Consider the following 21,797-nt stretch of genomic DNA (forward strand, 5'->3'; position numbering starts at 1 on the left):
TAGTTACATATCTACATATTACGTATATATTCCGTTACAAAAATTTCTATAGCTAATAAATTACTACACATAAAGATAATGAGACCAATTAATTCAATTATGAAACATTCATACAAACCTTAATTCAATGTTAAAATTTACACTATCGAATATGAAGCAAATTATAATTCATATATTATAACGAATACATTCGGTGCATGACACGAGTGCAAATACTAGTTACCAATAAAAAAAGAGGACATGTACTGAAAGAAGACAATGATAATGCTACCCAAAAGAGAATTAAGAAGAATTAGAGAAATTTAAACAAAAAGTAGTATTTATTTAGACTATCGTTTTTAGACTAAGTATTTAGACTAACGTTGTTACAAAGTTTGCAAACATTTATTTTAGTGAATAAAATTAAATCTCATATATTATCTTGCATTTATATACTTTAGATTACCAATTTAAATAAACAAATTCAATATTTATTTAACTAATGCATGAACATCTCCTATATAATATTGCATTGATATTTTGAAATACTTATTTAAAAATAATCATTGTGCAAAACAACTAGTAAATGCATATGAGCCCACCAATACGTTTATCTCTCAAGTGGTTCAAGGGAGCAGCAGTGATCTGATTCATATCCAAATTCACACAAAATTTGCTTTCACTCCCACAGTCTCACAAAACAATGGGCTTTAAGCCTTTAATCATTCCCGCGAGGATCTAGAATGGCGTAGCAGGTTCCTTGAAGAATCGTTTTACGTGCCCCTGAAGAACAGCTCATTGGAGTTTGGAGACAAAAAGGTGGGGTCCAACTCATTTGTTTGAGCAAACAATGGGGCCCCCCAACTGGTTTAGTAAATTAAGTAAAGAATCAGCATTCCATTTCATATCTATCCGGTTTCAAGATAAAGATTGCGCTAATCCTTTTTCTGATTATAGTATTAGCCTCTGATAATTGAAGAGCCCAGAAGAGAGGAAGAATGGATGCGCACGAACAGCAGAGTAAATCGAGGGTTGTGAAGGTGGATTCAATGCAGTCCTGGGAATTCCACCTAAACCAGGCCTGCAATCATGGCTGCCCAGTAAGTATAAAATCTTGATTTTCAGCTTTCACTGGAAGATCCGAAAATGGTTTCATTACTTACTGGTGAAAAGATTGTGTCTTGGTTGAAATTCTGACTGCCCATAGTGTCTAACATGGTTTACTCGTTTGTTATCCGTCAAGTTTAAGATAAAGATGTGATCTTGTGCAATGTTTTTTAGGTTTTTGGTTCTTATTATATATTTCCTGTTGCTCTCTGGGGATGTTTGTAGGTTGTGGCACACTTTACTGCTATTTGGTGCATTCCATCTGTGGCAATGAACCCCTTTGTTGAGGAGATGGCTTCAGCTCATGAAAATGTAGTGTTTCTCACAGTGGATGTGGATGATGTCAAGGTAATCCTTTTCTTTAATTTGCTGGCTGTAATATGCTTTAATTTAAGGATGTTTTTTGGTGTATGGCTATGGAATTGTTGCTTAGCTTAAGGATGTTTTACATGCTTAAGGTGGAGAAGATTATCTGTTGAACATAGTTATCTGGGGAAGCTGCTTTAGTGCTTTACCATTTATCATTTGAACATAGTCATCTTCTAATAAGCCTTAAAGCTCATGCTTGATTTAGTTGTTGGGCATTTCCTTGCCCCTCAAAAGGGGAAATCCCTTCCGGCCCCCACACCCTGTTCCGACTGGATTCTGGAGGGGTAAATTACGGGCCTCTAAGTCACTTCACCCCCTTAAACGTGATCAATCAACATTTACAAGCTAAGTCAGACGCGATTTGTGTGAAAATGCAACTTCTCCTAATATTTTCAAATGTTACTCTTAACAACTACTTTGAATTAAGTTGTCATCACTAATAAAAACCGGGAACAAGATGATTGGGAAGATGCTGAACTCGATCTTAGCACATGAATATGAGAGAGGAGAAAATGCAGATCGAGCTGAATTGCATATCTCCTTCTCCCTCCTAATCATGGCTCGATCTTGCTGTTCTTTTTATGGAAAACTGGCAAGTGTTCCTAGATCATACTAGATTTCCTTAATTGGCAAATAATATGTGTAATAGCTAAACATGGCATTTACAGGAGGTGGCAGCAAAATATGAGGTGAAAGCTATGCCAACATTTCTGTTGCTCAAGGATGGGGCTCCCATCGACAAGCTAGTCGGCGCCAACCCAGAGGAGATTCGGAAAAGGGTCGAGGGCCTTGCTCAATCGCACCCAATACCCATCGTCTAGTAAAAATGCAACTCGATCTGATCTGCTCAAACAATGTTTTCTGCATATATTTGCCCTGGCCTGTGTAGCTTGTGATGTGTTCTGCTTCAACTGTAGATATTACCATCTTCAACTTTAGATCATAGATGTGCAATGTCTGTCACCTCTCTTGATCTTTCTTAAAGGCACCTTGTTTCCAGAATAGTTGCTCTTTATCATTCTTGTCCATGTTTTTGGTTTTCCAGTGCATGAATCATATGGTAAATTGTTTTTGGTTTTCCAGTGCATGAATCATATGGTAAATTGTTTTGGTTTTAGATTTTTTGGATGACGAGGAAATTTAGCTACTACTCGAGAGCGTATATTAAGTAAATTTTACTCTTGCTTAATAATCCACCCTTGATATTTACTCGGTCACTCCTTTTAGGTTAGGACTCGATTGAGAATACATTAACAAGAATTAAGTTCATGATTTGGTGTTTACTCGGTCACCCTTTTAGGGTTAGGGCTCGACTGAAAATACATTAACAAGAATTGAACTTGTGATTTTTTAATACGAGAATCATGCTCTATTTGTTCAATTCGATAGAAAATATGAAATACAATTAAAATTAGAAAGTATGAAATACAATTATTACATCAAAGATATAGAATAAAATGACTAAACGAGAATATATGACGACAATAAATAATTATAATTATAATTATTATTATTTTTGGAATAATAATAATAATAATTATTATTATTAGTCCGCGAAGCTAAGGACCGTTATACAGTCGTTTGGGTGACATCAGCACCGTTGTTTGTTAACGTCAGCGTTTGGGTTGAGTCTATCCGCCCGCCACAGAATCCTCATTTGCCACTCCTTTTTGGTATCAACGAAAAACAATTTTATTTCCCGTCGATTAATAATTTTCTTTTCTTGTCCGCGAAGTCTGAACACCTTCACCAAAATTCCCGGCGGGCTACTCTCGGCGGCGCTCCTTTCTGCTCCGGCAGAAAGAATGGCAGCTCCGGAGGTGGATGGCTCCAACTGGCTCCTGGATCTTGGGTTCGAAGACATTCCCTTACCTGGCGGGAAATTCCCTCCTCTTGAGCCGGGATATCAGTGGCATTCTAGTGCCATCCTCTCTCCAGCCCCTCCCAGGTCTCTCTGTTATTAACTCCTCCACTCATTTCAAGATTTCACTAAATTCCAGTCATGGGATTTGATATAAGATGCTATGATTATGAAAGTTGACACCTTTAAGGCTAAATTGGCAGACTCTCTTTTTTCTGTTTCAAAAAGAAGAAAAAAAGATTGCTTTTTTGCCTGAGTGTTGAAGAAAAAAAGATTGTTTTTTTTGTGTTGATATGATAATCTAAGTGTGTTGAATAACATTCCAAATGAAACAAGTGCCTTTGTTGGTTGAGTTAATGAGCATCTATCTAAGGTCTTTTGTTGTATGCTCAAATGTGTTGCCGGCTCAACATTGTTGTGCTGTGGCTGATTTTTGTACTTTGTTGCCTTGTTGGTATTTGCCTTTATATAGTCTCAAAATCCTATTATACTGAGTAGAGTATGGGTTTTGTGTTAATCTCTCAATTAGAGCAGTTGATTCAATCTAGTGTTTGAAGATCCTTAAGCCAAATAAGCAGCGCTGAAAGCTCTGCCTATTGAAGAATTTATGATGTTTATATGTTTTGACGTTACGACTTGGCTGGCAATTGACCATAAGCCAAAGAAGCATCTGCTTAACTTTTCCCTTTCATTTTGTTTGTTAGAGAATAATGATGGCCTGACTATGTTTCATCAAGAAAAGTTAACTTCTCATAATTAGTGAATTCTGATATCCTTTTGTTATGTTGTAGCATTCGACAAGATGAGTCATATGTAAAATTTGATGTTTCAAACGGATGCAGCGCCAGAAAGAGGTTAGCATGTGTGCGATTGCTTTGGATTTACTATCTGGTTTAGTGTAGTGCATCAAAATATCAAGTTCGTTTCCTAGATTTCCCAACCGCTTTAATTTGCTATTCTTTAGCATGGAAATCTTGATATTGTCTTTTACTTTTCAGGATGAAATCTGGGGCTTGCAGTGGAGCTGCTGATTCTAAAGCACAGAGGGAGAAAATGCGAAGATATAGGCTGAATGACCGGTACGCTCTACTCTCTCTGTGGAAATTGATTGCTCATATTCATATATGCCTAGACTTGTAAAAAAAAATTGTATTTAACATTTATACTAGTGCTTGGATCGCTATTCATTAGTTGATATTTGTGAACATGGATTTGTTTCAAGGTTCCAAGAATTGAGTTGTGTGATGGACCCTGGAAAGCCACCCAAAATGGATAAATCGGCCATATTGAGCGATGCTGTTAGAATGGTACTTCAGCTAAGGGATGAAGCTCAGAAGCTGAAAGAATCGTTTGAGGATTTACAGGAGCAGGTTAATGAGTTAAAGGTTTGTATTTTATCAACAAAAACTTCACATTTTTGCGTTATCTGGTATGCCTGCACACTTCCATTTCTTTTCTTCAATGGTCACTCTGGCTCATACAGGCCGAGAAAAATGAACTTAAGGACGAGAAGCAAAAGCTAAAAGAAGAGAAGGACAAACTCGAGCTGCAACTGAAAGCTCTCAACTCTCGTCCTGGGTTTTTACCTCACCCGCCTGCAACTGCTGTTCCATTCCCCACGCCTCATCATCTTGTAGGCGGCAAGCTGGTGCCTTTCGTTGGCTACCCTGGAATCCCGATGTGGCAGTTTGCAGCTCCTGCTGTTATTGACACACCAGAAGACCATTCTCTTCCCCCAGTTGCTTAAGTTTTATTCTGTTTCTTGTTTTTCGAATTTTGTGTTTCTTTTAGGTACAAGGAAACTGGCACTTCTTGTGAACCTAGTTACATAGAGTATCTAGTTATAACTTGATTCTCAAGTTTTGATCAAAATATGAAATTTGTGCAGTGGCTCACTTCAACAGGGTGGCTTGAACCCCATATATCTCCCACTTTCATAATCTTTCCAGGCATCAACAGCTCCAAAACTTGTTATCAGAACAGTGCTCAAAGCCATGACGGTTCCAACAGAGAACACGATGAGGGATGCTCTCCCGTGCTTCTCTATCGCTCGCTGTACTACCACCAGTCCAAGAAGCGAGGCAGCCAAACAAATGGCCGCGAAGATCATGGCGCTTTCTGTGTGCTCCATTCCCAGTAGCAGATACTGCACTGCTGACATAGTAGAGGAGAACAAAACCATGAATGAGCAGGTTGCTGCTGTAATCTGCAGAAAAAGAAAGTGATCACTGAGCTAATAGTTGGACTGTACATTTATATTTATATTATATGTTCAACACGCCTCCTCACGTGTGCAGGCCAATTACATGCCAAATTGAAACGTGTGCTCCGTTTCAACTAAAAGTCTAAGCTGATAGTTGGACTACATGTTTATATATTATATGCTCAACTGAGAGAAAAATGGCAGTTCTGTAATTGAAGAGGAAGGGGAAAGTTACTTGAGGTGGTAATCCAACTTGTATGAGAAGTGGACTAATGAGCATTCCACCACCAATTCCAAATACTCCACCCAGAAACCCTGCCAAGAGTGCCATTACTGGGAAAATGAACTTGTTTGGTAGTCCTCTGGTTTCTTCTTCTTCCTACATCAAAGTGAAGAGATTGATGATGGGAAATTGGTAAAAAATACTACTGCATAATTTAAAGGAACAAAAATGGTTTCTTTTACCCCACTCTGGCATCTTTCCTTGCTAAACAAGATCCATGCTGTAAAACTTACAGCAAGAGGTATCTGAATTGATGAGATGATCCAATACCCCACTCCACAGGCTTCTATCTCAACAATTCCCTGCAATTAAAGAACTCGAAAGCTTAAATTTTTCTTGCAGAAACTGGAAAATAGAGTGGAGAACACAAAGATACATACATGCCCAGACTGGTTTCCACGAAAAAGATACAGCAGAAAGAAGCATAGCCAGATGATAAGCAGCATTCCAAGCTTCATCCACGCGATCTCCCCTCTCAAGAAAGCCTGTTCTGCCCCTTCAGTTCCACGACAATTCTGTTTATCAAGCATTCCAGTCTCCATTTCTGAGCAGCCATCGTTTCTCGTCTCCAGCTTCCAGTACAGAATCCCTGACCTAAAGGTGCTGAAAGTGCACCAGACTAGAAAAACAGCAAACAGGATTGTGATGAGCCATTCTGGGAACACCACATTGCAGATCACTCCGACACTCACCCCCAACAACATGGATGGCTCCGACAACAATGCTATGTCAAAGTCCACCAAGATCCTGCCTCCATGTTTGGGACTAGGCATGAACATGTTACAAACAACATTGGCGATTATGCCTCCTGTCACCATAAATGCTGAGAAGCTTGAGGCTGTTTTCAGCTCCAAACCCGCAACTATGGTCAGAATCGGGATGTATAAACCCCCACCCCCAATCCCACCAGCACTCGAAATCGTGGCAGCTATGAAACACAGCACTCCAGCTACCAAAACAGGACCTTCAAGCTTCAGATTCCCATCTCCGGATCTCCATTGATAAACTGAATCCAAGAACTGATGAGGCTTTGCTTCATCTGCTTTTGAAAATTTGCACAAACCCAGAACAATTATACAAACCAGCCAATATTCAAGGCTATTGAACCTATGCATTTTCTTGAAAAAGAAAAAGGAAAAAACTTTGCAGGCCTGGGAAATAAGGGAAGAGATATCAGAATCTACCAAGAATTGCCACCCTTATTACTACTAGCTAGTTTTGCTTTAAGATATGATAGTATGATACAACAGGTTCAATGAATGGGCTAATTACAATCTCTATAAAGAAGCATATATACAAAGAGGACAAAATGACAATTATCTTCCATAAAAAGAAGCATACAAGGTCAATATGGAAGTAAAGGTGTAATAAAAACATTTACTAACAAATCAACCCCCATCAAGTCAGACAGCACATCACCATCAAAACCAAAACTTTCTGTCATCATTCAAATTCAAAATGATAATTTCCCATCACCAAACCATCATAAATACAATCATTTATGAAGGGGGAGGGTGGAGAATACACGTCTACTAAAAACCAAAACCTTTTCTTGTTATGCTAGAAACACAAATTCTTGTATTCTTGTACATATATAGTGAAGTAGCTAGACTTTAGCCAATATACAAAATATTTTGAATTGCTACTTAGCTTGTAATAGTGTTGTGGGCAAAAACAAATGGGCATGCCAGGGAATCTTGATATTAACAATGAAGAAGATGACAAGGACAACTCGATAAGCATTGACTCAGATTGACACGGCAGATCTGGAACTGTGGATGCATTTGGATTATATCTGCATGGGAGCTTCAAATATTTAAAAGCCTACTATTAGCAGGTAAGATGCGGAGTATTTAGCTTGAACATCAGTGCCCTTTGTCGTCTATGTTGTCCTCAGTTTTTCCTATAAATTAAACTTCCACTAATATAATCTACAGTATTTATTTCCTTTGGCCAAACTACATTCTGACCCATGAAAATAAAACAGAAAAGGCGCAAACAAGAATGAGAAAGGCTTCGAATATTTTAAGATTAGTAGTAAAGTATATATACTACTTTGTACATGGCATCTGTTATATGATTCAACTTTATAAATTCTGGATGCTGGGAATCCTACATTCTCAAGTTATTTTCTCAAATCTCAACCGTTTTTCTTTTTGGGTTCTCCGAATAGAGTTGATAGCGATCAGTACGCGTCCTATGGCGCTTTGTAGATTCTTGAAGCCGATTTGGTCCCAACAGGGTTCCTAATATTCTTTTAGTATTATTTCATACGCAAGCAAAACAGAACAACCATGTGGCTGTAGTTTAGTGGTAAGAATTTCACGTTGTGGCCGTGGAGACCTGGGCTCGAATCCCAGCAGCCACAATTTTTGAGCCTCAACCCTTCCTTCTGGTTTTAGAAGCAGCCCAATCTTTTAAGGCAAACATCATCGATCTCTTCATCCAAGTTATTCTTTGCTTCAAGTCTTCAACTCTGTCATCTTGCCTTCTGCAACGTGGTATGGCTAAAAGGAAATTGGGTTTGAGACATTAAGAATATGCTGGCCTAGAAAACAACATAGACCAAAACGAAGCAATATATATATATATAGGTCCAAGTGACATGACTTCTTCAAAGGTTCATTCCATCTCTAAGAATGATAATGGTAAATTAACTATTTTCTATATTTGGTGGTAAGATAATTGTAGTAGCTAGATCAGAACTCGTTAACTTGTAAATGTATGATACTTTGATTGTAAGTTAACTCTAGTAGAACTCTTTATTTAATTTGTATATATTTAGTCTTCTGTCTCTTGAGCAAATACTCACAAGTTAAATTTATTCAATATATTTAGTTCTCGATCCACTATTTCACTCTTAGTAATGGCTCGAATATAATAGCATGGTTGTTGCTTAATAATTGTATATTTAATTACTTTGAATCAATTATTGATAGCATTATAAATATATTGTTTCTTTATGTTATTATCTATATATATTCAACACTCAAACTATCCAATTTGTCACATATAATAACTCTATTAGTGAATCGTGTTAGATCCAGAAACTTAAAACACCAAGATATACAATCCGGCCTTAATCTATACAAATACAATAGAAGTAGCAAGTCATCCTGATTTATCATTTACTATTTTGTTGGACGGTTGGGATGTGGGAATTTTGGATTAAGAAAAAGTTAGTAATCTAACTGAAATAAACCGAGCAAATCTTGTCTTTGTAATTTGGTGCAATCGTGCCATTTTGTCCGATTCCGACAGGGCAATTACTATGCAACCCGTGACGCTTCGTGTTCCACGACGACACCTTGAACCGAATCGTCGTCTTTAATTCCAGCCGGAAAAGCACCAAACCCCGCGATACATCGTTGACGAACTGCTCCCAGTGTTGATTCGTCACGCTCAGCGCAGCTCCGCTCAGGGAACCGGCGACGACCGTCGTGTTCTTCGGCGGCTGGTAGAACGGATTCAGCAGCGAAATGCTTCCGATGCTTTGGTCCTGATACCACAGCGTGATCCGCATGGCGTCGTCGTAGTAAACCCCGATGGCTTGGTTGGAATTCCTCACGGTCACGTTGAAGTTAATCTGGGCGTTTTCGATGCCGGAGCCCTGACCCAGCGCCGGGAGCGAGAAATCCTCGACGCGGATTCTTGGCCGGTGGGGGCGGAGGCTTAGCCATAGAATGAACGTTATGAGGCCGATAATGGCGAGAAGCCCCAAGACGACGGCGCAGATGAGCTTCGACACCCTCGTGGTTAGGCTGTCTTTCACCCGCCGCGCGTAGTGACGGGCGGAGCGGCGGTGTTTCAGATGACGGTCGCTGTCAGCGTCGGCACCGGCGTCTTCCCTGTAAATCGGTAGATGGGTGCTGTAATCCATTTCTCAGGGCGGTGATGGCCGGACGGCAAGGGTTTAGGGTGAACGCGAAACGTAGTACGTGCCATTGTGAACATGATAGATGTACGTATATATGCAAAAGGCATGCAGTGAAAAGGATGAGGTGACCGGGGCATAAAGTAACGTACGTCCTCTACAAAAGAAAAGAATATTAAGCAAGCTATGAACCGCCAATATATATATATATATATATATATATATATATATATATATATATATATAATGAAAAAAAAAATTAGCAAGGCCGAGCTGACCGGGTTAACTCGACCAAAATGAACGAGTTAACTCGGCCGAGTTAGGCGCTAGGCGGATGCCTAGGCAACCGATCATCTAAACAGGCGCCTAGGGGAGAAATTGCTACGGTTTAGCGGCGCTTAGTGCCTATGGAGAAATCACCATGGTCTAGGGCCGCCTAGACCGATTTTTACAAAATAATACTACAAAATTTGTTATAATATAGTATCTATTCATAAATACTTTTTCAACTTACTGAATCACAAAGAGTCAACCACTATTATAAGTTTGATGTTCTTATATGAGACTTTATTCTCATTTGATCCCTCTTCTATGTACATTAAAATTTTAGAATGATGAAAATAGAGAGAAGAAAATATTTTTGGTAACAATGTTTGGGCCTTTACAAGGTTATGGTTTTAAGATTGGGCTACTCAATGAATGAGTACTTGGAGATGTGAAAGTTGAAAACGAAACGGGCCCATTTGACTTCATCAAAGTCAACGCCATATTGCACAAGTTGATCTCGGTAAGATTAGCTTATGTAATGGGAAAACATCATTTTTAGTTTCTTAACTATGGGTTATTTCATATATAATTTTTAATTAATAAAGTGTGTTTTTTAAGACTAGAACAAATTAGCATTTTTGGTGTATAATATCATAGTGGGATATGATATATATATGTATTAGTAGTTGACTAGGAAGTACTATATATATGTGGAGCAAACTTGACATCACAAAGTGCGCAAAACCGGCGGATCAACTAAAGTGCGAAACCATAAACTAAGCTAATTAACATAAGATTATTCTTGTTTTTTGTCGGCCACTTAATTGCCCTAATCAACTTAACTATTATTATTATTATTATAGTAGTTTACAAAATAATAATTACTTTGAACTTAAAACTGAACTGTAATGTATATATTGTGGGATTTAGGTACAGTATTTGGAATTGGATATCACTAGAAACGTCTCATCGTGGTTCATGCCATCAACAAGGGGATTTTGCCTGACAACAATATTAAACATCATTAATTACGTATTTGAGCCTAATAACGTGGGTTTATAGGCTTAATAATTATATATAATTGTCCCGAAAGGAGTAGTCAAGTGGGTGAAACATGATTTTAGTACGTACTTGAAGATCAGATGATTCTTGCCAACATCATCTTGGTCGAATCCATCACACAAGGTCTTTAAGTTCATGAGTTTGATTTTTGCTAGCATCATCTCGATCGAGCCCGTTGCACCAAGTCTTTCTAATGCGGTTTACATCTCCTGTTAGTTTGCGGACTATTACACGGAGTGAGATTTATCTAATGCACACCTTCTGATAATGATATGGTTGTAAATTTTCCTCGTTACCTAAAAAAATTATATATGATTGTTCAGAAAGGAGTAGGCGACTGGGTGACACATAATTATCATCCAAAAGTTTATGATGAGTTCAAATTTTGCCTGCACTCTCTCAGTTGAGGACATCATTACAGTAGGTCTTCCTAATATGATTAATTTATCTCTTCCGTGTAGTTTGCAGGTTATTACACAAAAACATCATAATTTATTCTGTAGACATTCTCGAATAGTGAATTAGTCACTATGAATTATGCTCATAATCCTAAAAAAAATAAAAAATTATATATAATTATTGTTTAAGGTGCAAGATTCAAGATTCATTTGCTCATGGAAGATAAGATCGATGAGCTACCAGTTGACAACTTTGTTATTATAACCCACAAAATATTGATTTGCAAATGGATAAAAAGTCAACGTTACAATAAAACAGCTCATTATGAACATTAAAATTGAAATTAATTTCTCATGAAATTTTTGGCTGATCATACAAATGTTAGGTTGAAAAATTTGTACTTTTATATTTTTTTTTGGGGTAAAGGGTGGGGAAAACCAGCAAGGCTAATCCCGGGTGTTTGTAGTTTCATAACGCACCCAGTTCACACTTAAGAACTCTTTAATGCACTCAGGCGGCCAATTGAATTCAATCCAGTCACACCGAGATCTTGGCGCCATTTGGCAAGCTCGTCCGCAATAGTGTTATTCTCGCGCCGTGTGTGGGAGATGTCTATAGTACACTCTTTCTCAAGCCACTCTTTGCACCATTTAACGATTCATTGTCGGAACTTTATGACATGATTATTGGGAAGAGGGGATCGTGAGGTTATTTTTGAAACCGATTGCTCAAATTTGTTTTATAGTTTCAAGTGCTAGCGTGACGACTTATTTACTTGGATATTGTAGTGCTCAAATGTTTGTCTTTGATGTCTTCATTTACCTTTTGTCAAGTTCGTTTTATTCGCAGCAGGTCTTTGAATGTTGTGGCTCATACTCTTGCCAATTAGTTTGTTGGTCACATCTCCAACACGATCTGTTGGGACAATGTTTCGCTCGATTGTATTCGTTCTCTTATTTAATAATATTCTTTCGTGTTTTTGCCTCAAAAAAAAAATATCAATAGGTATATCAAAAATTTAATTTTAATTCTTTTTTACTTGGCGGATTATTTTGGAAAAAATAATAAATAGAAAAAAAAAAAAAAAAAAAAAAAAAAAACACAAAGCAGCCATGGTTGTTTATTCTTCAGCATAACATGCGATTCGCCTGCCTTTGCGCATCATGTGCATTTCTGTGTTATGGTCAAACTTAAACCCATATCTGCCAACTATTTTCTTTGATTTTACAACAGTATATGCACTCCCATTCTTTTCTGTTTTTATTACATTTCTAATTAATTCGAAATTAAATGTTTATTGTTCAATTTATGAGATTCAAATCCAAGATCTAATTAAGGGTCCTCACACCCCAATTTTGATAGAATATGTGAGATGATGTAAATTATGGTAACTATTTTCTTACGAAATGAAGATATTAATACAACATGCCAAAAAAATGCCCATAATATACCTTGGATCAAAAGATTAATTCCCTAGCTGTGTGTACTTATTTAATTAACATATATTGATTTGTGGCGGCGTACAATTAAAAGCATCATCATATCATCATCACCACCAGATTCTTCATCCTAGCTTGCATGACATGTGTGTATGTATACAAATGTGGTGTTGGGATTAGTTAGGCCAGGCCACCAGTTTGCTTGCATACTCCAAGTGGACAGCCATTGTTTATGTTGGAAGCACCTTCCATGCATATATGTTGATCCTCCTTACAAGTTAATGTGTCATAGTGCATGATAGTTATTGCCATTATTAGTTAATTGATTTGTGGGGTTTAATTAAGATATTAGATTTGTAATCCCTCAAATCTTATGCTTGATTTAGTTTAGGAAACCTTTGAATTTTCAACAATATCCATTTTACTCGAAAATTATTAAATGTATCTTAGTGCATTCTCATTGACTACTTTTCTAGAATTTTTGTGAAAATTTTTCATAACTTTTAATTTTGCTGAACAGAATGAGAGAGGAGAGAACATAGAGCTTAGAGAGGGGGAGGTTGTTTTTTAAGGAAGGATTTGTTGGCACTTTACTGCGTGGGCATGATAGGTTACGGTGATCGACAAGGAAAAAACAAGTTGGAATGTTGACATTCTTAGAGACATCTTCAATAAAGAAAACATGGCACATATTATGAGTATTCATATACGACTATACCTATTAAGGATCTGCAGACAAACTCATTTGGAGCAGGGAAGAAAGAAGTATATACTAGAGCTAACAATAACCATTCTTGAGCCACAAGATTTGGATTCATCTTACGTGATTCTCATGGTTATTTTGTCTCGACTTTAGAAAAATATCTGAAATGATTTCATCAAGCTAAGATGACTGAAGCGATTGGGGTACATGAAGCTCTTAAATGGCTCAAGAGTTTAGGAGTTAAAGAAGTCTAGATAGAATCAGATGCATTGTTGGTTACTGACGACATTAGAAGCGAAGGTTGTTGCACATCTTTTGATCTCATAATTGAATATACTAGAGTCCTAGCTAATGATTTTCATAATTTTAACTTTGTATTTGCTAAATAGTCCGCGAATAGAGTTGCACATTTACTTCTTAGGGAAATTGCGCAGATTGTAAGGAGTGGCCCTTCAGCTTATCTTATTGATGTACTTTGTTCTCATTTGAATTAATTGCATTTCCTTAAAAAAAAAATATATATATATATAAAGCAAAAAGTATTATATATGTGCAAGTGCCGAATTGACTCGATCACATGCCACATTAAACATTGATCCTGGTATAAATAATAACCAGTTCGAGCGTTTGGTGTAAATCCGACCTTAGCTCAGTTGGTAGAGCGGAGGACTGTAGTGAGTGCCGTAATCCTTAGGTCGCTGGTTCGAATCCGGCAGGTCGGATTGTCTTTTTGTCTATATTTTCGTTCATCCTTAACACACAGGGAAAAAAACAACAACATTCGCCGTTGCCGGGGATCGAACCCGGGTCACCCGCGTGACAGGCGGGAATACTCACCACTATACTACAACGACTTTTGCTATTGCTCTTGAAAATTTAGTAAATAACATATACGGAGTATAAGGTATAAGGTATAAGGTATCACTATAGAATCACATCCGGCATCATTAAGACATTAACCTGAGTACCTGACCCATACAAATGATACTGGGTGGCATGGTGATATGCCAACTAGTGACCACCCACATCTTTTTTTTTTTCAACTGAAAAAAGTTACAAAAAAAACTTACCACAAAAATTTCACCATTAATCTTGCACTTAGGGAGTCTAACTCCTATTAGATATCTTAATTTTATTGAAAAATAGAAAGTGGATTTTTTTATGAATCAATTAAATTATGGTTGAAAAAAATTGTTAGGCATTCCAATAGGTGCCTAGGAGGCCTAGGCGGTCCGCGCCGTTTAGACCACCGATTATGGTGATACGCTAGGCGGCCGATCAGCGCCTAGTGTCTAATCGGTGTCTAGGCAAAATTTTTACAACACTGATTAAAACATACCAGATTGATTAAAATTGATAATAAATGTAATATTTTTTTAAAGGAATTAAAGCGCACATCACATCCACCTTGTTTTTGTAACTTAGCTTGAGATTAATTCTTGCTTCTAGCGGTAACATGGAAGTTTAATTCTTGCAACAAATATTGAATAATTGAATTTGGGTTGTGCTCTTTGTGTACATTAATATTTTTTTGAAGGAGATTAGACTCAAAAGACATTCTTTAATGATTTTAATTGACACCATCCACAATAATGCAGTACAATGACAGGAAGAATTGATAAAAGATAATTCTTAAAAAATTCTATCTCCAAATGCCAACACATACAACATTCGCCCATTTAAGACTCCCTCCCTCTGTCCAAACACCACACATGATTTCATTTACCTTTAATTTCCCCATACCCCCACCCCACTATAGAATACTCTTCTTCCAACCTTCAATTTTTTTGCCTAAACCCGTACGTCACACAACATATAATCTCACGTCATTCGTAATTAAGAAAAAAATAACCACCCATCCAAATTCCAAAACCCAAACCTACTATCTATCTAGCTATTCTTGAAGTAGAAGAGAGTGGAAACTAAGGCCCGGCCCCTTTGCTTGAAGTGTTAGGCAGGTAAGTTTGTTATTTTCAATTAGGCACATGATATATAATTAAGTGGCAGTTGAAGAAAACAAATTAAATACAAAAGTTGGAGTCTTGCAGTGAAAGCTTCAACGAACCTCTCCACTTATGATATGATGAAACATTTGAATTTGTTTATTTCATGAAAGAGGAAGTTGACTAGGTATATATATATCATATATGTATTCTTAAGGCGTGTTTGTTTGGGGTGTGAAATGGATCATGCCGTAGACTGTTATTTCCTGGCTGCCTACGCAACCTGACTCACTTTCCAAACAACCACTGCGGGCACCCATAAAATCTTCTCATCTCATCTCCTCCGCCCTCCATATATTAATTTCTGGTGATCTCAGAATTGAAGAAGCTGGAAAAAGGGGATGGAAAACCCAAAGCTGGTAACCATATTTTCTTTCATCTTCATCTTAATTATATATATATATATATATATATATATATATATATATATATATATATATATATATATATATATATATATCGATGCCATATATATATGTTTTATATTAAAGTTGTTATTTTTAATTTCTGATTTTGCAGGAGAAAATATCAGTTCTTGATGATGAACACACAAAGCCTGCAGATAGCTTTGTTGTGGACATGGAACGCTTCTCTAATCTCTTGGAGAGAGACGTGCCAGCAAATTCAAGAATTAAGGTAACTTATAATATAATATAATACACTGTTTGATAAGATTCGAATGTAAACTCGATCACGAAAATTCAAGTTTTATGGGTGGTCAAGATGCTTATAAGATAGATAGATATTCACATGATACTTTTAACATATAGTAATCATCAAAATGAGATTTTTTATTGGATAAAAGACTATAAAGACTTGGTTTTTATTCAAATTCCTATTTTAAGAAGTTGCAGAGAAGCCTTTCAAGAAAAGGATCAGTAAGAAGCAGCGAGAGGAAACCCAATCCAAATGCAGCAAATGAGAATCCCATTGCAACTTCACCAAGAGGTGAACTTTTCATTCTCAATCACTTTTTTACAGTATTTTTTTACGACCTGATTTCGAAATATTTTTTATCAATAAAAATGTTTTAACTAAGTTGCTGGGTTGAGATATTCAACATTTAAAAACTAATTATTCCAAATGCTAATTCACCACCGCTAGATGTGTGCCACGTCGTAGGTGGTTAAACATAGAAAAACAACATAAAAAATCAGTGAGAAGCTCTAAGGACAAAGGACAAATGAAGGGTTAGTTTAGACTAAGTATTTGTCATGTGATGTGGGCTTATTAGATGATCAACATTACAATTAGCAAGCCACTGAACATTATTGACTTGGCCGGTTTTTACATCCACCTTGTATAAATAATGAGTATTAAGTTGTATATAGTTCAAAAATCTTTCCTTTTCTTCTAATAATAGCATAAAGGACAATGACACTTCTAATTGAGTTAGTAAGATAATTAATTGGCTTGAAAAATTACAAGATATCAAATTTGATTTTTTGAGAAAATTGCATATTGATTTTCTCAATTTGAATTGGTGCAGACCTTCTCATAAATCAAAGCATAAAGGGTAGTTGTTAAATTTTGACTAATGTCACTCTTCTTAATAGTTGTAGTTTTTAAAAAGTTTTTGTAGGTGTGATTAAGAAAAAGAAAATGAGAGGAAAGGAAAAAAAATAATTTTTTTTAAATAAATAAAAAAATTACGTGCAGCTGCACGCGCCCGACTAGGCGCAAGATTGGTGCCTCACACAAGGCAACTTTAATTGTTGCATTCTTGATGGGGCCCATAGATCTACAAAAACCAAACTCTTTCTGCAAAGACTGACCCATTTCTTTCTCTCTCCTCCACATAAGAATTGCTTCCTCAAAAACCATCCCAAATTTTGTTAGATATTGCATATGTTCGGTATGTTCTACATTAGCATATATTATCTTTATTTTCATTTCTAACATGAATGATCAGAATATGTGCACAATTTAATACAAAACCCATTGCCGTAAGTACAAAAGCGTTATGATATGAGAATTATTAGGACACTAAGTTGGAGAAAAGGGCCCAGAAACATAGGTTGGAATCTCACGCACTTAGCAAAACACACTGATACCTTTTTTTTGTTTCCAATCAAAAGGTTAAACTAACCTAGGATTTATACGTGTTCTGTCTGGAATATTACTTAAAAATGCAGCTGCGCCATTACATGGGGCAAGCACGCCTGAAAAGCTAACGGTAGTGACGATGGGGGCCACCGATAACTCCCCTCCCCAACCCCATAATCAGATAACCATCATGGCGGGCGGCGCCACCCCTGCCGAAAGCAAACTGGGTGGGCGCCGGTTTAGCTTCAGAAGGCCTTCTTCCTCGCCTTCTTGGACCATTGATCCTAGAAGAATCCTTCTCTTCTTTGCCACCCTGTAAGTTCATCACTTCATAATGGCATAAGAAATGATGGTTAATGGGAACTGGATAATAAAGTGAATAAGTGATAAGCTTTCTCATTCATGGCAGGTCTAGCATGGGAACAATGTTACTCATATATTTTACATTATCCATGGGAAACCTCAATGCAGATGAAAGTGTTCTTAATTAAGACGACTATGCTGTCATACTCATCAACCGCTGTATATTAAAGCCTCCATAAGCTATAGCTAGTAACGAAGGCGCTAACAGTCAGCGCCACGTTTCAGTGACAGGATACTGGACTCAGTCCTCCCAGCCACCGCCCAACACTGTGCTTTGTGTTGACACCGTGGATTCATTCTGCAAGGGCGGTGGTGGGAGGCAGGTGCAAAAAGGCGAGGGAAAGAAGATAATGGAAAGTGGAGTAGGTAGGAATGAACTAGGAAGCTAAACATCACTCTCTTTTCAGGCTACCTTTTGTTGTGTGATCTTTTAGGAGAAGACAAGAATGGAAGCCACTATGACAAAGATAGGGAATCTTAGATTATATTAGTGTGAAAGATGAGAAACACATGATGTGCATACCTGTTTGTTTTAGTAGCTTATTGGAGATCCACTTTGTCATCTTTTTCTCTCTTCTCCCTTTTTCAGTCCTATCTTTTTTGTTGTCTCTGTAGCCCATTACCAACAAAAAGAATCATGATCAACACAAAGTAGATGTCTGTCTTGGCACCTTTCAACTTTAACTGGCCTGGCCATCTAGCATTCCTGTTTGACAGAATAATGGCGATATGGCACGCAAGAGAATATTCATAATAAATATTTCCACAATTATTCGAAAGCATTGCTAGAAAAAAAGAAAAAGAGTATAATATCACATAGGATATTCAAAACTTTAAGTACATATATGCTCTTTAGAAGGGTATCGATTTACACAATGTCTATATACAGTAGCATTAGAATTTGAACTTCTTGATGAGTCGAGTTCAGGAAACTTTCCTGGTTTTTTTATTTATTATCTACCCGAATGTGACTTCATTTCTTGTATGGTTCTCATAATTTGAGCACGAAACATGTAATCCGAGATTGTTTGAGAAGAACTTAGTAGAGCTTAGAAATTCTTGGCATTGAGCACCGATTCTTTCTGTCATGATAAAGCCTTAGCACAACTGCTGCGGTTTCTTCAATTGCTTTCCCAGTTACTTCTGCAATCAAAAGCAATATGTGATAAAATAGGAGCCAAGAAATCAATACCATAATATATAAAGGCAATTAAGTTACCTATGACTGGCCAAATAGGATTCTGAGCAAAGATCTTCCCAGCGAATTCCAGTTCTCCTTTGACATAATCCATTTCAGAATAGTTGCTTCTTAAATCGTCACCAAAACCCAAGCTCTTTGCTCTTGCTCTTCTGATCGTTTGCAGGACAACGTGATTTATAGTGAGAGCAAAAACCTTCTCTGGATCAACTTCAAAAAGAGTCCTGGGCAACGCTACGCCCATCACAATTGGTACATTTGCCACTTTGTAGCCCTTCTGGGCTAGATATATAGACAGTGGTGTTTTCCCAGTGCGGGAAACACCAGCAAGAACGAGATCAGCACTATGCAGGTTCTTAGGCAAGGCCCCATCGTCTTGCTTTATCGTGAACTCAATTGCTTCAATTCTTTTGAAGTATTCCTCACCGAGAGAACTACTCCTGCCAGGAGCCCATCGGGAGAGGCCAGAAGGCGAAACACCTAAATGGGATGCAACCGCCTCAGTAATTGGGCTCAATATATCAGTGGATGGCACACCCCAAAGGTTGCATGCTTGTCTGGCTGACTCAGCCATGGAAGGGTCAGCTAGAGTGTAGACGACCATCGCTCCTTCTCTGGCTGCTTGCTTTATCACCTCCATTAACCGCTCAAGATCATCAATCTTAGGAGGTATATGTTCACAACATGAGACCATGTCAAGATAAGCAATAAAGCAACTAGAACAGTGAATCAAATTCAGGCATAACTAACAAGTTCTTGAAAAGATTATATATATGAGCATCATAACCTCTAAATCTCTATGACTTTATCATCATAGTTTTCAATAATGCTATGTTTCAAAGCCCCCACAAAACATTTTTAAAAAAAATCATGGAACACATACAATCTCCTCCATGGGAACATATCAACCTCTACAAAATCGGATTCATCGAATTTATAATGTATTAGTAGCCCATTTTAATGTATAAACATTGCTTTGTGAATAAACCGCTCTTGTTGAAAGTCAAAACCTTGTGAGTACCAAATCATCAGCCTTGATTGGGTTACTCCTACAATATTACATCCTGGATATTATGGTGTGCTCAATTAAGTTCTTGCTACAGCCTACAAGTTACAGAATTGGGGCGTAATTGCAACTAATTAAACTATAAGGACGAAATTGCGAATTCCTTAAAACATCAAGGACTAGGGGCATAGTTTTCTCCAAAATATCTACGAAAAATATCATGCAGCCTAGCCTATTGCTTAACTGAGAACTGAAAAGACAAACTTACCCCGGAGAACAAGTGGGTATTCACGGGGCAAACCCGATCCACCAAGCAATACTCAAACTGCCCCAACGCCGCGTTAACGGCATGCTCCAACGTCCAACCGGTCCCGTCAGAAACCATGTATATTGCCTTTCCCCAATTAACGTCCGTTTCGTTCACTCCGTCACTCTCCTTCGCCGGAGATTCCGGCACCGCGCCCACTTCACTATCCTCGACATTCCGGCCAGGAGAATCGAGCCTCGATTTTGTTCCAACGCCGTCCTTGAAAGCCAGACGATCAAGTTTCAGGCCGGACCGGACGGAGCGAGCTCTGGACCACCGGTTTAATTGAGGGCTGGTTTTTATTCTTCGAGGCGGCGGCGTCTCAGCCGGAGCCGTACAATTAATTGGCGGGGAAGGATTGGCCTTGGGTTCGAGGAGACACCTCGACGTTGACTTTTGACGGAGATTTGGGAGGTTTAAGGTTGAGGAGGAACATATCATCGTGTCTCTTCGCTTTTGCTCTTTTCGTTTCTTTTCTGTTGTAGGATGTGGGAAAATGGAATCTTGGGAAGAGCTTCCAATTCAATCCAAATTGTTAATTTTAAATATACGAATTTTATTTATTAATACTTTATCTATCTCATTTTATATATTTAGTTGGATTAATAAGACTTAACTTTGAGCAGAAAATAACTTGTGGGGCGAACTTCGGCGGCGTCAGTGTGGGAATTATGTCTAAAGTGGACAGATCTCTTGTGCGTACCGACATTTGACCTTGTCTACTAACCTATTGAGTCACCGTGATTTACATCCTCCCACATGCTCTATCTGGTCAGAGTGTGGGGGGTCTTTAAGGTTGGGGATTCAGCCTTTGGGGTAAGAAAATAACTTGTAGAGCTTCATCTTCTTTCTTTCAACCAAAAAAAAAAAAGAAAAATAATAAGGCTTAATTTTCAATATATAAAATTTACATATTTTAAAAATATATTAAATGTACTATTAAATACCCAAAAAATTAAATTTAAAAATGATAATGAAAAAAAAAAAAAAGCAATAAAGAAAAACTTGATTGGACAAATAAACAGCAAAACAGATAAAATGTACACCTTCCGTCTCATTTTAGGTCACTGATTCGGTTAACGAGGCTTGAGTGTAGTTAATTTTAATTCAATTTTTCATAATATTAAATTTACTATTAGTATACGAAATTTATGTATTTAGAAACTACACTAAAAATACTGTTAAACACAAAAACTTAAATTTAAAAATAAGTAAAAACTACTAAAAAAATATATACAAATAAAAAAGAGTTGATTTGACTAATGAACAGTAAATAGGACATATAATGAGGCATTGGGAGTAATAGGTAATGTATTATATATTAAATA

General features: G+C 37.4%; 6 protein-coding genes and 3 non-coding genes across 19 annotated transcripts; 5 read left to right on the forward strand and 4 right to left on the reverse strand.

The window, feature by feature from the left end:
* Window positions 1–863: 863 nt before the first annotated feature.
* LOC109165305 (thioredoxin-like protein CXXS1) lies at window positions 864–2,546 on the forward strand. The gene is made up of 3 exons (XM_019314004.1): window positions 864–1,079; window positions 1,312–1,434; window positions 2,124–2,546. The coding sequence occupies exons 1-3, from the start codon at window positions 978–980 to the stop codon at window positions 2,274–2,276; spliced, it is 378 nt and encodes a 125-aa protein (XP_019169549.1). The 5' UTR covers window positions 864–977; the 3' UTR covers window positions 2,277–2,546.
* Window positions 2,547–3,004: 458 nt separating this feature from the next.
* On the forward strand, window positions 3,005–20,170 carry LOC109165301 (transcription factor bHLH115-like). 3 transcript variants are annotated; one of them, XM_019313994.1, is made up of 6 exons: window positions 3,005–3,403; window positions 4,108–4,170; window positions 4,315–4,395; window positions 4,539–4,701; window positions 4,800–5,073; window positions 20,160–20,170. In XM_019313994.1, the coding sequence occupies exons 1-5, from the start codon at window positions 3,261–3,263 to the stop codon at window positions 5,061–5,063; spliced, it is 714 nt and encodes a 237-aa protein (XP_019169539.1). In that variant the 5' UTR covers window positions 3,005–3,260; the 3' UTR covers window positions 5,064–5,073; window positions 20,160–20,170. The 3 variants fall into 3 exon arrangements, with proteins under 3 accessions (XP_019169539.1, XP_019169538.1, XP_019169536.1); XM_019313993.1 differs by lacking the exon at window positions 20,160–20,170 and adding an exon at window positions 5,205–5,269 and having other exon boundaries at window positions 4,800–5,107; XM_019313991.1 differs by lacking the exon at window positions 20,160–20,170 and having other exon boundaries at window positions 3,162–3,403; window positions 4,800–5,211.
* LOC109165296 lies at window positions 5,203–7,409 on the reverse strand. The gene is made up of 4 exons (XM_019313984.1): window positions 6,183–7,409; window positions 5,985–6,104; window positions 5,755–5,898; window positions 5,203–5,522 (listed from the first exon to the last, which is right to left on the reverse strand). Exons 1-4 carry the CDS (start codon window positions 6,915–6,917, stop codon window positions 5,214–5,216), a joined length of 1,308 nt encoding a protein of 435 aa, XP_019169529.1. The 5' UTR covers window positions 6,918–7,409; the 3' UTR covers window positions 5,203–5,213.
* Window positions 8,099–8,170, forward strand: TRNAH-GUG. Its single transcript has one exon. It is a non-coding gene; the product is annotated as a tRNA-His (tRNA).
* Window positions 8,790–9,824, reverse strand: LOC109165302 (protein NDR1-like). The gene is made up of 2 exons (XM_019313995.1): window positions 9,750–9,824; window positions 8,790–9,700 (listed from the first exon to the last, which is right to left on the reverse strand). Exon 2 carries the CDS (start codon window positions 9,680–9,682, stop codon window positions 8,990–8,992), a length of 693 nt encoding a protein of 230 aa, XP_019169540.1. The 5' UTR covers window positions 9,683–9,700; window positions 9,750–9,824; the 3' UTR covers window positions 8,790–8,989.
* On the forward strand, window positions 14,185–14,268 carry TRNAY-GUA. Its single transcript is given in 2 exon segments — window positions 14,185–14,221; window positions 14,233–14,268. It is a non-coding gene; the product is annotated as a tRNA-Tyr (tRNA).
* Window positions 14,329–14,400, reverse strand: TRNAD-GUC. Its single transcript has one exon. It is a non-coding gene; the product is annotated as a tRNA-Asp (tRNA).
* Window positions 15,262–18,524, forward strand: LOC109165303. 8 transcript variants are annotated; one of them, XM_019313999.1, is made up of 6 exons: window positions 15,262–15,504; window positions 15,867–15,923; window positions 16,069–16,185; window positions 16,395–16,497; window positions 17,685–17,910; window positions 18,005–18,524. In XM_019313999.1, the coding sequence occupies exons 2-6, from the start codon at window positions 15,891–15,893 to the stop codon at window positions 18,084–18,086; spliced, it is 561 nt and encodes a 186-aa protein (XP_019169544.1). In that variant the 5' UTR covers window positions 15,262–15,504; window positions 15,867–15,890; the 3' UTR covers window positions 18,087–18,524. The 8 variants fall into 8 exon arrangements, with proteins under 8 accessions (XP_019169544.1, XP_019169542.1, XP_019169543.1 ...); XM_019313997.1 differs by having other exon boundaries at window positions 15,263–15,504; window positions 15,707–15,923; XM_019313998.1 differs by having other exon boundaries at window positions 15,263–15,504; window positions 15,745–15,923.
* On the reverse strand, window positions 18,749–21,005 carry LOC109165297 (pyruvate, phosphate dikinase regulatory protein 1, chloroplastic). 2 transcript variants are annotated; one of them, XM_019313986.1, is made up of 4 exons: window positions 20,431–21,005; window positions 19,178–19,817; window positions 18,952–19,101; window positions 18,749–18,791 (listed from the first exon to the last, which is right to left on the reverse strand). In XM_019313986.1, exons 1-3 carry the CDS (start codon window positions 20,908–20,910, stop codon window positions 18,998–19,000), a joined length of 1,224 nt encoding a protein of 407 aa, XP_019169531.1. In that variant the 5' UTR covers window positions 20,911–21,005; the 3' UTR covers window positions 18,749–18,791; window positions 18,952–18,997. The 2 variants fall into 2 exon arrangements, with proteins under 2 accessions (XP_019169531.1, XP_019169530.1); XM_019313985.1 differs by lacking the exon at window positions 18,749–18,791 and having other exon boundaries at window positions 18,826–19,101.
* Window positions 21,006–21,797: the final 792 nt, after the last annotated feature.

This window comes from Ipomoea nil, unplaced genomic scaffold (genome assembly GCF_001879475.1).
Source record: "Ipomoea nil cultivar Tokyo-kokei standard unplaced genomic scaffold, Asagao_1.1 scaffold3069, whole genome shotgun sequence".
Classification (NCBI taxonomy): Eukaryota; Viridiplantae; Streptophyta; class Magnoliopsida; order Solanales; family Convolvulaceae; genus Ipomoea; species Ipomoea nil.

Bases quoted from the DNA above. Each gene is read 5' to 3' on its own strand.
- LOC109165305 (XM_019314004.1), top strand. From the start codon at position 978: ATGGATGCGCACGAACAGCAGAGTAAATCGAGGGTTGTGAAGGTGGAT. The intron at 1,080-1,311 runs GTAAGTATAAAA...GGATGTTTGTAG, and splicing joins CCTGCAATCATGGCTGCCCA to GTTGTGGCACACTTTACTGC. The intron at 1,435-2,123 runs GTAATCCTTTTC...TGGCATTTACAG, and splicing joins TGGATGTGGATGATGTCAAG to GAGGTGGCAGCAAAATATGA.
- LOC109165301 (XM_019313994.1), top strand. From the start codon at position 3,261: ATGGCAGCTCCGGAGGTGGATGGCTCCAACTGGCTCCTGGATCTTGGG. The intron at 3,404-4,107 runs GTCTCTCTGTTA...GTTATGTTGTAG, and splicing joins CTCTCTCCAGCCCCTCCCAG to CATTCGACAAGATGAGTCAT. The intron at 4,396-4,538 runs GTACGCTCTACT...ATTTGTTTCAAG, and splicing joins AGATATAGGCTGAATGACCG to GTTCCAAGAATTGAGTTGTG.
- LOC109165296 (XM_019313984.1), bottom strand. From the start codon at position 6,917: ATGCATAGGTTCAATAGCCTTGAATATTGGCTGGTTTGTATAATTGTT. The intron at 5,899-5,984 runs GTAAAAGAAACC...ACTTTGATGTAG, and splicing joins AGGAAAGATGCCAGAGTGGG to GAAGAAGAAGAAACCAGAGG. The intron at 5,523-5,754 runs GTAACTTTCCCC...CTTTTTCTGCAG, and splicing joins AAGTTGGATTACCACCTCAA to ATTACAGCAGCAACCTGCTC.
- LOC109165302 (XM_019313995.1), bottom strand. From the start codon at position 9,682: ATGGATTACAGCACCCATCTACCGATTTACAGGGAAGACGCCGGTGCC.
- LOC109165303 (XM_019313999.1), top strand. From the start codon at position 15,891: ATGGAAAACCCAAAGCTGGTAACCATATTTTCT. The intron at 16,498-17,684 runs GTGAACTTTTCA...TTAAAAATGCAG, and splicing joins CATTGCAACTTCACCAAGAG to CTGCGCCATTACATGGGGCA. The intron at 17,911-18,004 runs GTAAGTTCATCA...CATTCATGGCAG, and splicing joins CTTCTCTTCTTTGCCACCCT to GTCTAGCATGGGAACAATGT.
- LOC109165297 (XM_019313986.1), bottom strand. From the start codon at position 20,910: ATGATATGTTCCTCCTCAACCTTAAACCTCCCAAATCTCCGTCAAAAG. The intron at 19,818-20,430 runs GTAAGTTTGTCT...ATACCTCCTAAG, and splicing joins ATACCCACTTGTTCTCCGGG to ATTGATGATCTTGAGCGGTT. The intron at 19,102-19,177 runs GTAACTTAATTG...TTTTGATTGCAG, and splicing joins TCCTATTTGGCCAGTCATAG to AAGTAACTGGGAAAGCAATT.